Source organism: Diabrotica undecimpunctata, chromosome 1, assembly GCF_040954645.1.
Source record: "Diabrotica undecimpunctata isolate CICGRU chromosome 1, icDiaUnde3, whole genome shotgun sequence".
NCBI classification, from domain to species: Eukaryota; Metazoa; Arthropoda; class Insecta; order Coleoptera; family Chrysomelidae; genus Diabrotica; species Diabrotica undecimpunctata.
The window spans coordinates 28,578,326-28,591,359 of NC_092803.1; the positions used below are offsets into that span (position 1 = coordinate 28,578,326).

Consider the following 13,034-nt stretch of genomic DNA (forward strand, 5'->3'; position numbering starts at 1 on the left):
AATAAATTATTACAACCAAATTATTTATTATATTTGTCTTCCATTACAGCCTGTTGAATATCTTCAAAAATTGTGGTTTCCAATTTAGTTTTAATATTGGGACATTTTATTTCTTTCATTTTTGAACCACAGTATTTAAAAAATAATCAGTAGCATCTGGCTTGGGGTCCTCAGGTACTGCAGTTCTATTTTTTGTGTCAAAATTTCGACCAATCATGTGCCGAATCACATACAATTTCCGGTAAAAGAACTTGCATAGTGTCATACAGAGTACAAATGTACGTGCAAGAAACGATACAAGAAAACATAAATAACTTTCTATATCAGAAACGATATAAGAAATGATACAAGAAAATGAATAGTATCATACGGCCTTAATCCTTGACCATTTTTAATATTTTATCAACTCATAAAAGAACATGCCACCCATACACAGAATAAAATAAAAACTTCACATGGTTTCACTGATAGTATTACAGAAAATGAACAATTTAAAAAAATACTGGGTATGTTTTCTATCTATAAACATTTATATATTAAATGTACTCAAAAAATGAGAGAAGTCAATCAGAAAAATTCAAAGAACAAAACGTAGTATACTGGCCAGCAGAAAAAATGATTGCATACTGAAATCAGTTGACTGCAAAACAATTTGACCTAGCTTAGCAACTAAAAAAATTCTTAAATTGAACCGGGGGTTCCAAAATATCTAACTATAACATAAGAAAACTTAAACTGGAAATCTGATTCTGTTAGATTACATCAAAAAACAAAAAGAAGTATTACCAACAAGTTATACCAAGGTTTTAATTAAAATGAAAAATTCTTCTTTATTTTATACAGTTCAACAAAAAACAGGGAATTAAGATATATTATAAAATTCTCAAATAAGTACTTAGTTATTCCTAAAGAATTAGAATATAATTACATCAAAGAAATGTTTTTGGTTAACTATATTACTAATTTCCTCCTTTCCCCGATTGGATAAATTACAATATTAAACTAATTTTTTATCTGATATTCAGTACTATTTTTCACAATTGTGTTGTAACTGCAATAGCTAAATAATATTTTTTTTATTTTATTACAGGTGTTTGTTATCAAATTGCTTTTTTTAATTTATTATCATAACATTTATAAATTCTGGATATTTAGTTATATTCTCATGTTTTATGTTCTCTATAGTATTAGGTTCATGACTTTCTTTTAACAAAACTGTATTTATATATCTAGTAACAATGTTTGTTATTTTGCTCATTTTACATTACTTTATCCATTTGCTTGAAATTATTCCCATCTTTAGTTTATATGCTAATCTAACCCATGATATATTTTAGTTATAAGAGGGCAACTTATTTTTATTGTATACATTATGCAGATAGTAAGTTTTATTTGTAGGCACAGTTAGCTATTAAACTATTACACATACAGCCTATGGATTAAAGTATAAATATTTTCAAAACCAACAAATACATCATTCAATATAAATAATATAAGTCCAATGACATGTAACTAAAAATCAAATTATTATTATTTAATCAAGAACTCATGTAAAAATTGTCAAATAGTAATTTGTTTATCATTTGTCAAGTAAAGGAGGTGAAGATTTCAAACGGCGTTTTAAAAAGCTTTCAATTTAAATATCGTAAGCATATGCGAGGACTATTTAATGTAAGTTTTTAATTTTTGCTATAAACATTTAGCTTAAACATTGTACCTTGCACTACTGGGTGAATTATCCTCAGCATCGTAAAATTCTTCAGAGTCACTATCACTAGACATTATTATCACGTTGAACATTCATTTCAAAATCTTAAAATGTATAAAAGGCCAACATATTTGCGTGGGTGTATCACCAAAATTTTGATAAAAGTCTAATATTTTTTTGATTTTCGACTTGTCAACAAAAAGGTTGACAGTTCATAAATTTAATTTATCTACATCTACAAAATTCTACATTACCAACGTACGTCTTTAAGTATAGCCTACACGAGCATGTTAGGGAAATTTTCGAAAGTACTTTTTAAATATGTCCTTGTAAATGAAAACACTAAAAACAATATTGAATTAAGTTTTTGTTAAATTAGAGAAAAACGTACACAAATCCACCATATTTGTATTATTTATTAAGAAAACGTAATGCAAGGTTTGATAAAAAAGTTGATTTATAAAGTTCATTTGATTTCTACTGCATTGTATAAAAACATTTTAATAAAATTAGATGATTAATTCATTTAAAATATTTTTTAAAAAGTTAAAAATAAAAAAGTAATCCTTTAATCATACTCTCCATGTAACACTTATAGTCTTTTAGCTAAAAATTGCTCAGACCCTTATTATTGTTTAAGTACCAAAAAATTGTTCCCTTGCTCAATATCAAAATAAGAAGTTGCATCCTGATCAGATTTTCTAATGTGACATTACAGACATTATTTACAAACAATTATATTGGCCGATATTATTGTTTGTTTACTCGCAAATCCTTTCGAAAAATTGTTTATTATTTACAGTTAAAATGGGATTTTGACATTTTTTAATTTTAATGTAACTACATCAAAGAGATGTTGATGAAAGAATTAACTTACAGACATTATAGCTAATTCTTATTTTAGTAAACTGATCATCTAATTTTAAAATTTTAATCTTTATCATTTTTGTAAAACTTTGTGATGTCATGTAGGCGACCAATCAAAAGTTTGTTCGGTGACATTTGAAAGATTTATAAAAATTAGGTTGTCACCCTGAAGACATACGTCTTAAACCCACCTTAATATTTTGATCTTTACCTCAGAACCACAGCAAACCTCAAATACGCTCTCCGCTCAAGGTTGTTTTCTCTTCCAAGAACCAAATCAACATGGAGGACCTAACTGTGGAAGTATGCGGCGAAAACGGAGCTCTTTATAAGGTCTGTATCACTTTATACGTATTAATTTTCTGTTAAAAATCAGCCGATAAGCTAGCTAACGGTCTAGTAAATTATTTTTGGTATTTAGTCATGGTTACTTGTTGTACTTCTTTGGTATTTTCGGAAAATGTGATTCACTAAACGCGGTTCTTTTGACGCCATGTCCATTTGACAGGGCGTGAGTTCACCATGTGTCTTAATATTGTTAAGAAAATGGGTTTTCTAGTGATAATTTATAACATAGATTTATCAGATACATCGAACTCGTCGATGGTTATCGTGAATCACTAGCCTAAAGGTTAGGTTTAGGGTATCATATTACTATACTTTTCAAATACTCAAATATTAATATTTTCTATTTCAGGGCTATGTTATAGATGTTTTCGACGATGAGGTTCTTATACACTTCGAAGATGGGTATGTTTTATGTTTAATTATTTTTCCTACTTTATTAATTATTTGCTTTTTCTTAGTTGGCAGCCAGACTCAAAATTCCCCTTTAGCCAAGTTAAATTACCCCCAAAACCAGACCCCAAGGTAGAATTTACAGAGAATATGGAAGTTGAGGTATATTCTAGAGCAAATAACCAAGAAGCCTATGGATGGTGGAAATCAAGGATAAAGGTAAATAGAATTTTTCTAAGTTTCAAGTACACACCTACAGATAAGTTGATTATTAATCAGCAGTTTCATATTTTAACTATACATGAATAGTTACAACAAACTGTTTGTTTAGTTTCATATTTGGATTAAAAGATTCAGTATCTTGATGTAAATGAATATGTCATACTTGATCTTTTAACATTTAGTACATTAAAAACAAATTTATTGTGATTAAATATTTTAAGTAAACATTAATATATTTTAAATTCTTTTCTGTCCAAAGGAGGTGTACTTACTGTTCAAATTTAGATATAATTATAGCAGTATATTTAATTATAACATTTCCATAATAGAAAAATAAGATTTATGTATAGTTCAATGTCATGTCAATATTTTGTAGTGTATCCATTATTGAAATGTCATTTTGTATATCATAAAACATGATGATATCTACATTTTCTTAATGAGGTTAACAAGAAAGATTTTTAGTGGTAGTTTTCAAATAGTTTTTTATTATTTTTTAATGGATTTGGAGGTGGAAATCTATTACATACCTAAAGAAATCGAATTTCCTGTTAAGAATTTGTAGTGACTTCTACTGTAAAACTAGTTACTTACGAAATTTTTGAACAACTTACTACGCTGGATTTTTTTGTGCCATACTTATGCTTTGTGCAGTTATAGATGCAAATGAATAAATTTAAATGTTTTTTTTTTCGTTCTATAATAATGTTACAGATAAAATAAATTTTACTTGTATTGGAACATTTAAACACAACCTTCAAATTTAATTAAACAAAAAGTTGTGAAGAATCTAGAATATAATAATGCAGAAAAATAATTCAAAACAAAAAGAATTTAGTAATACTGCAAAATAATAATATTCATTAAAAAACAAGAATATAAGAAAATATCGGGCATCAGACATGCCACACAGATTAGAGATAAAACATGTAGAAATTGTATTGTTAAAAACTGTAAAATAAAATCTGGGTTAGTTAAGAATAAGAGTTAGTTAGAATAAAAAAATATAAAGAGAAGAATAAAAAAGACGATTAGGAAAATTATATATTTTTATTAATCAGGTACTTATAATACAACGTTCTAAAATCAACCTTTTGAATTTTTGCTATGTTCTGTTTTAGCAGTTCAACCTGTTTTCAATTTGAAAGTTTCTAGATACTTATCTCTTTATGCCAGCTTAATCCTCCCAATATTTGACATAAGTTCTCCTAATTTCTTCCATTCTACTGTATTTTTTTCTGTATTCTTTAACCATTGGCCTGTGAATTTGTTGAGGTCTTCTGGCAATCACATTAGTATTTTTCCTTGTGGAAATTATTTTAAGAAATAATTATTTTAAAAAAGTGCTGGTATTTTTACCAAGAAAGACTGGGAATTCTTACTATACCGGCACAGTTTACTCTAAAAAACCTTAGATTCATGAAGAGGAATGATAATCTTTATATAAGTTAGGAAGATCAGCACAGTTACATTACTAAGCACAAGCAGAATATGATGTCAGCATATCAGCCTTTGAAAAGGCGTCTAAGGTCTAGATGTTCTGTCTAGTGATGGGAAGACCTGGTTCGTTTCAGTGACCCGGGTCTTCCAGATCATTTATTAAAATGATCCGTTCATAAAGATATGTTCATATGAACGACTAATTAAATTTGTTGTGTAAAGGTCAAGTGTGTAGAGTTTAATATTGATATGTTTATGAATCTTTCTGAGAGTATATGAATTAATGATAATGCAGGACCCGTTCATAGAGATTCATTAATTAGAACAACTTTAATTATATTGTTTACATGTAGAATTTGATATTGTTACTATAGATTTAAGAATGAAATATAGTTTAAGGCTGACATTAGGATTTGTATTTCTCAAATCATCTTCAGAAATCATCGAAATATAAAAAAAAATACTTGAAAAAGTTAAGTAAAATTACAAATTCCATATTGTTATGTTCATGAATGAATGTTAATGCAACAATTAAAATGTATTTTATTTCCTACAAATTTATAAACAGAACAGACTACGGGACTATTGACTCGACAATTCGAATGTATATAATTTTACAGTTTTGCAGCGTAATGGTTTCGCCATTCTAAGAAACTGAAATCAGCGTTTGAATGATTCTTTGCGGCGTGCGGTTCATGCATTAATTTGACCGAGCAACGTGTCGCGATCACACAGTTAGTTTCGTAAACACTACACAGCGTCATTTATAGGCATAATTTATAGGGTCATTCGAACGATAGGGCCACAGAATGTGATTGTATCAATCACGGGTTTTCAAAAAGATCAGATCTTTGTGAATGGATCGTTCGTGACCTTCTCATTACTAGTTGTGTCTGTATGTACTTTGTAGATATCTTGGTCGATGCCCTTGGATTAAATAAATAGACTCGTAATTTGTAATTCACAAATTTATTTGTCAGTCATGTAAGTGAATGTTATGCATATTACAAGTGACAGAATGTCAGCAAATGCTCTTCTGTATGTTCCGTGTTTGTAAGTTGGAACAGCATATTGCAATGTTATAGAAGATATAACTGTCTTACCCTCCTAAAATATAATACCATCTACAATTATAAACCTAACCTAAAATATAATACTACACTACAATTATAAATCCAACCTTTTCGCATAAGGTATTGACCATCTCCAGTTTAATTATACAGTGTAGTTTTCCCAGTTTTTTTACATCCTGAATGTATATAATCTCGGGCTTCCACTTATAAGAAATAACATCTACTGAAGTTGAAATTGTCTTGTATTGTTAATTGAATATGTGCCACTGAACTAAGCACTAAATAACTTTATCATTATTCATATGTTATAATAGCAAACATACAATCTATACATATGTGTAGATAAAATTTTTAAAAATTAATCAAAAATTTATTTATTAGAATGAGTGAATGAATTATTAGAATGATTGTTGTAGATTGTTAGAATGATTGTAGTTCGTTGTAATGTTTGTATATGAAACTGAAAATTATAAATTTAATAAATCAAATATTTTTGTTATCTCCTTAATAGTTACTCTTATCATTTAATCATTATTTTGTAATTTTGTATTTTTATTTTCATTATAGTTTAGGTAATAGATAAACTTAATGGTTTATTGGCTTCCCTATTTACAGAGCTGACTCAAAAATAAATATTGTAACTTTGATAAAATGTTCAAAGATATAAATTTCTAAGAATAATTGTAACATTTTTCATGGGCATGGAGATTTGTGATGAATATTTTATACCTTGTCATTTACTTATGCTTGCATTAGATTGTAGATGACTGCAGAAATTACTGATAAATACTAAATATATCAATTTAATTTACAAAATGCTACAACAGTTCATCAAAGACAAAATATTCTGTGTGATTCACATCACTTTATTCATCAGTATTTTTACTTTTTTTTCTATTCACACCTGCTTTTATAATTACTTATTTATCGGTTTCTTCATATGTTAGCATTAAACAATTAAAATTAAACATTCATTCAATAGCCCAGCTATCTTTGGCATTATCTTATTACGTCATTATTGTGGAAGCATAGCTTTCTTATTATGGGCTACAGACGGAATGCATTGATCGGTGCGGTGGATCGTGCAGAGGTATGATAAAATAAAAAGGACTGTAACGACAGATTGCGCGACTACACACTAAGTGGAGTAGTAAATGCAGTCCCATGCTTGTTTATTAATAAAATAAAGTAAATTGAAATACAACAAATTAAATTAAAATAAAATAAATTAAAAACCATCGCTAGATAATTCAATAACAACTATTATAATTTGTATTGTCTTTAGCATTAATTATAAATAATTGACAATAATTCCTGTAGTGTTATTATTCCTGTAATATGTTAATTAAAAAGGCCCTATCGAAGCTGTGCTATTCTTCATTTTGAATATACATAGTCAAAATGTGGCCAATATAAAAGATTCTACAATAGGTCACTGGATGTTTCAACAAACAATTCAGTATTACCCAAGTAGAAAACATTTTCCCATAATTTCCTTCTTGTTTTGTATAAATGCTTGGCTTAAACTAATGGTTTTCTGTAGATGGTTCATAAATAATTCGAATATAATTCTTTTTGAAATTACATAACTTAAAATTTAAGTGAATCTCAGGAAAATTGTATTGATTACTATAAAATTTTCATTACTTTTTTTGTCATGTTTATTTGATTACAATTTTTGGCATAAATGGTGGGTCTAGTCCAATCAGAAGATCCAGTTTTTGTTGCATTTGGTGTGGAAAATAGAGATCAACAGCAATCCTTTGTTGATCTTTCCTTATATATCAAACATAGTGTATAGTGCTTGGTGATTGTGGACTTTAATTCTTGAATGAGGTAAATTTTCCATTCTTGCAAATCAAAATGTCCACACAACCTTCCATAATGTGAATGGACACAGATCCAATTTTTGTGCCCAGTGGATGGATGGATGATTTGAGTTTTTTTAACTTTTCATATTTGATATTGTCTATTTTTCCATTGATCTGCAGTACTAATTCCTTTTACCTATGTTTACTTCCTATAATCATTTGGTCATCATATTCAAACAAGAATAAAGGATGTCTTTGAGATTAACTGAAAAAATTGGACAGTAATGAATGTATTACACAGAAAAAAAGACATTTTAAGAGAATGTTAAGAATAAAGATATATAATAGATTCAACATCCAAATATGAAAAATTTCAGTAAAAAAGTTTAAAATGAGAGAAGTAAATTAAGAATGAGAGGAAAGTATTTCCTTCCCTCATTCCTATAATATAAACATTGACTGAATTAACACTTTTATACAGGGTGTCTCATAATGGGTTTAGGGTTTTAAAGGAATAAAACAAACATTTAAATCATTGTAGAACAATTTTAATACACTTGTTAGATTAAAAAATGCGGATTTATTGTTAAAACAAAACATCGTTTAAATGCTGGCAGTCTTCTTCGTAGCAGGAAGTTAGTGCAAGTGCAAGAATGGCACATCTAAATGGGTATGTCACATATTATAGCATTGGTAATGTGGTCTTTCAGTTGCTGAAAGAAACTGAAATTTCTGGTACTGAATCGGTGTAGACGATTTGATCTTTTGGGTACCCCCATTTGAGTTCAGGTCTGGTGATCATGTAGGAAACCGAATATCTCCATTAATGGAAATAACCGTGCCAGGAAACAGTTCTGTAACTGCGTTGATCTACATTGCTGCAGTATGTGCCGTGGCACCATCTTGTTGAAACCACGTTTCGTTGACATCATAGCCAAGGAACTGTAGCAAGGATTGGCATAAAAAATTATGAATCATGGTGGAGTAGCGAGCGCTGTTCACAGTAACCGTATGTTCTACACCATCTTTAATAAAGTACGGCCTGATTATGACCCAGACGGACATGGCACACCATACGGTCACTTTTTTGGAGTGTAATTGTCGTTGATGTTTTTACCGCATATCATCTTTGACCCAATATCGACCAATTTTACGTTTTAAATGGCCGTCAGACTCAAAAATTGACAAAGCTGAATTTTATAGGGGTGAAAGTTTAAGTCCTTTCGGAATATTTGTTGAACACTAGCGCGCGTCAATTGCAATGATTGCCATGTTTACGAACCGACCGTATCTTCGAGGTGGGCATCCGTTAATCGGGAGCGATATTTGTTTTTCAACAAATTCATTTTTGAGAAAGACGTTTCGCACATATACGTTGAGCCAAATATATTGGCCAAATTGTAAGTTTTCTGCAATTTTCATATTTTGCTGGCACATTTTGGGCTTAAAATTCTTCGGCGGATACCCATTTATAAACTTGCAAGGACAAATCTTATTGTAATTCAATAATCTCCATTTGAAGTAATGCTTTTGACATATTAAACAGCTTAGCAGCCACATATGTTCATTCTGTCGCTGCATCAACTTCAAATGGTGATTTTAGAAATAAAGATAGTTTGCTTACCTGTGCAAAGTCTTTGCATCTTGAAGCAAATTTGTTCCTAAGATCACCCAGAAATTTTACGAACACTGCAATGTCTTCTTCGGAGTACTCCTTATTTTTATTATATTCAAGAATAGTTGGATAATGAATGAATTCTTGTTGTGCAATATCTTTTTCAAAGATATCCAGCTTACGACGAAAAGCCGACACGCTTTTTATCAGATCACATACTAATTTTCTATTTCCTTGTATCTCTCTGTTAAGCACATTCAAATATTTTAAAATATCTTTTAGAAAAGCCACAACCAGCATGTTGCGTCTGTTTGTTATATACTCAAAATGTGCGCTGGCTCCTTGCGTATCTATATTTTGTAAGAAGGAGATCACAATGTTCTTTTATTAGCCAGAAACGTCCAATAACTTGACCTTTACTTAACCAACGAGCATTATTGTGTTGTAGTAAGTCAGAATATGCTGAATCACATTCAGAAAGAAACTCCTTGAAATGTCGGTGCTGAAGAGCAGAATGAGATCTCATAAAATTAATTAACTTCACTAAACTGTCCATGACTTCTTTAAGTCTAGCACTAAGTTTTCCACAAAGGGCTGCCTGGTGTATTATGCACTGATATGTTATTAAATTTGAATTTTTATCCATGATCCTCTTTACTACACCTTTTTCTTTGCCAATCATTAATGGGACCCCATCAGTAGAAAGTGAAATCATTTTATTATAACTGATGTTAGATTTAAAAATTAATTCATCAATAACCTTGAATAAATCTTCTCCTCGAGTGTTACCTTTCAGCGGCAATATTGCTAGCAACTCTTCCCTAAAATATCCATCAATATCAAGAAATCTTACAAAAACAGACATTTGTTTATCATCAGCAATGTCACATGATTCGTCAAAAGCTATGGCGTAGCAAAGTACCTTTTGCAAAAGATTAAGAAGACAGTTTTTAATATCCGCTGCTAAAATTTCCGTTTTTCGTGTATTACTTAGCGCTGACAATGAGATGCTTTGAATTGCTGAGGCAACATCGTTTTTTTCTTCAAAAAGTGAGTTAGCTACTGCCAGCATACATTCCTTCACTGTCTTAGAATCAGAAAATGGTTTTTAGTATTTATTAAATATCCAGCACACACGTAACGCTGCGTCTATGGATTTTTCTTGGTCGCTCATGCAGCGAACGAGGATTTTTGTGTTTTTTCGTAAGAATTAAGATATACCCGAAGTTTTTCTTTACGGTCAAGAGGAAAGTTTTTGTGGAACTGCTGATGACTTATTTCTCAGTGTCGCTTCAAATTTCCACTTTTAACTAAGGTGATAGTTTTATGGCATATAAGGCACACCGGAACCGCTTGCGGCCTATCAGGCAGTGTAAAACAATATTGTTCAGTCCATTCTGCCAGAAACTTCCTATTTTCACTGTCTACTTTTCTCCTTTTCGGATCCATATTAACGTAGGTACAAAAAGATGTTTTATAAAACGAACGAAAACGCGAGTAATCACAAAACAAATTAACGGTAGTGCGCTACGTGCATGTCATTGACCAACTAGTGAGCGATTGTCAGTCAGTGGGCAGCAGCGTTGCCAGGCCCATAAATTTTATTTCCCCAAATTGTGTTTTAAAAGTTGCCAGAGTTTGAACAGAATTCCCCAGATTTATATATTTCAGTTATTGTAAACATACAATATTATTATAAAACAATATTTCATGACTTATACTACCTATCCATATAAGGATTTTTACAGCTGTCGCCGCCTTCCTTCTTTCAGCCAACGTCTCCAGTCCTTTCTGTTCTGCCATTCTCCATCTTTAAGGTCTCGTCTTTCCATGGCCTCGTACACTTCATCCCTCCATGATCTTCGGGGTCTACCTCTTTTCCTCCTTCCTATTGGGCTCCAATCCGAAAACTTTGCTATCCACCTTGTATGAACTGTTCTTCTCACATGTCCATACCAAATTAAACGTTTTTCTTCGATGTAGCTGAGTATGTCTTGTTCTACTGCCATTCTTCGTTTTATCTCCTCATTTCTGATCCGATCTATTTTTGTCACTCTGCAGCTTCTTCTCGTGAACTCCATTTCAGTTGCTGTGATTTTGGACCTGTTTCGTTTATTTATTACCCAATTCTCTGCTCCATAGGTCATTATACTGCGTACCAAGGTGTTATAAATTCTCTTCTTTTTATTTCTGGTAATCTGTCTATCTATTTCATGACTTATACATAATTGTTATTATGTTGATTTATCTTTTCACTTCCTATTTAAAGATTAACAGCAGTTTTATTTTGAACTTGATTGACTCAGCAATCGATATTCCGCAGTACGGTCCGCAGTTCAACCTTTAGCGGTCCGCATTCGGACCGCGGTCCGCCTGTTGCCGACCGTTGGTATAGTACTTCAAGAATTCACGCCAAATTTGAAGGAAATTCGGGCAATATTAGCGGAGTTATAGAACTTTGTTTTTTCGTGCGGTAGGCACGATTTCTCGAGAACGAATCCACCGATCTTGCTGAAACTTTGCACAGTTTATCTTTATAGGATTGTTTCGTGATTGAACGAAAGGATTTTCAATCGGTGTCTTGTTTTATACGAAAAAAAATGTTTTAAAAACGCGAGAATCGGAAAAATGCTAAAAAATATGAGACTTAAGAGAGATAATTCATTCAAACTTATTTAAAAACTTGTAAACTTAATACTATAAAGATGAACTGATGCCTAATATTTATTCTGTAAGAGAGGGGGCGCCAACTACTTTTTTGAAGAAAAAATAGCAAAAAATGTTTATAACGTTACCATAGGCATGTTGTTCTTTATGAATTGGAATGTGTACCAATGTTTCTTCCCTAATATACCTGTCGAGCATTTTCTCTAATGTCTTCTGTGGGAATGACATTAGACTTATTGGTCTTAGAGACTTTGCTTTTTCCTGTTCTCTTGTCCCCAGTTTAGGAATGAAAGTTACTCTAATCTCCCTTTATGCTTTAGGTATGTACCCAAAGGGTACACTACTTGTGAGTACATTGCATATTCTGCTGTATAAAAGTTCAGGTCCTTTTGTGCTAACACTGGATATATAGCATTCATTCCTGGTGGTTTATAGGGGTCGCATGAGTTTATTGCCCATGCTACTTTTTTATAGTTTACAATCTTTTTGACTCGTTGCCTACTGATTCCCAGTCAATTGGTGATTCAACTATTTGTGATCCAGAGAAGTGCACCCTGAAGAGCTCTTCAGTTGTATCTCTTCCTGTATTGGTATACTCGCCCTTGTCATTTAGGAGCTTAGTTCTGTTTATAGAACCCCTAACCAATACTTTGACAAAATGGGCTTTTCTCTCAGAGTTTTAGTGTAATGTGTATGGACAACTTATATTATCTTCAAGACATATTATCAGTAGTTCGCTGCCGGCGTTTACCACATTTAAATTCGTGACAAAATATTTTCACTATGATATTGCAGTTTCCCCTAATATATCCATCAAATCTTTATGAATTTGATTTGAAATCCCCTCTTTTAAACGCAAGTATTTAATCACCACTCGTTGCTTGACACTATCT

The 13,034-nt window shown here is 31.1% G+C and overlaps 2 protein-coding genes and 1 non-coding gene across 11 annotated transcripts in view; 2 read left to right on the plus strand and 1 right to left on the minus strand.

Annotated features, from left to right (window-relative positions):
* Nucleotides 1-1,929, minus strand: part of LOC140447363 (WD repeat-containing protein 44) — a 32,940-nt gene extending 31,011 nt beyond the window's left edge. Inside the window, exon 1 of the mRNA XM_072539974.1 lies at nucleotides 1,718-1,929. Within this exon, the coding sequence (XP_072396075.1) occupies nucleotides 1,718-1,800 (83 nt within the window). The 5' untranslated portion in view covers nucleotides 1,801-1,929. The remainder of the gene's footprint in view (nucleotides 1-1,717) is intronic.
* Nucleotides 1,546-13,034, plus strand: part of Fmr1 (synaptic functional regulator FMR1) — a 60,061-nt gene continuing 48,572 nt past the window's right edge. For 6 of the 9 annotated variants that reach the window (XM_072539986.1, XM_072540020.1, XM_072540002.1 and 3 more), the window contains exons 1-4: nucleotides 1,546-1,671; nucleotides 2,792-2,908; nucleotides 3,273-3,325; nucleotides 3,382-3,532. In XM_072539986.1, coding sequence (XP_072396087.1) covers nucleotides 1,654-1,671; nucleotides 2,792-2,908; nucleotides 3,273-3,325; nucleotides 3,382-3,532 — 339 coding nt within the window. In that variant the 5' untranslated portion in view covers nucleotides 1,546-1,653. The remainder of the gene's footprint in view (nucleotides 1,672-2,791; nucleotides 2,909-3,272; nucleotides 3,326-3,381; nucleotides 3,533-13,034) is intronic. The other 3 variants (XM_072540011.1, XM_072540053.1, XM_072540027.1) reach the window with 3 other exon arrangements.
* Nucleotides 7,397-7,531, plus strand: LOC140432964 (small nucleolar RNA SNORA16B/SNORA16A family). The gene has a single exon (XR_011949867.1). It is a non-coding gene; the product is annotated as a small nucleolar RNA SNORA16B/SNORA16A family (small nucleolar RNA).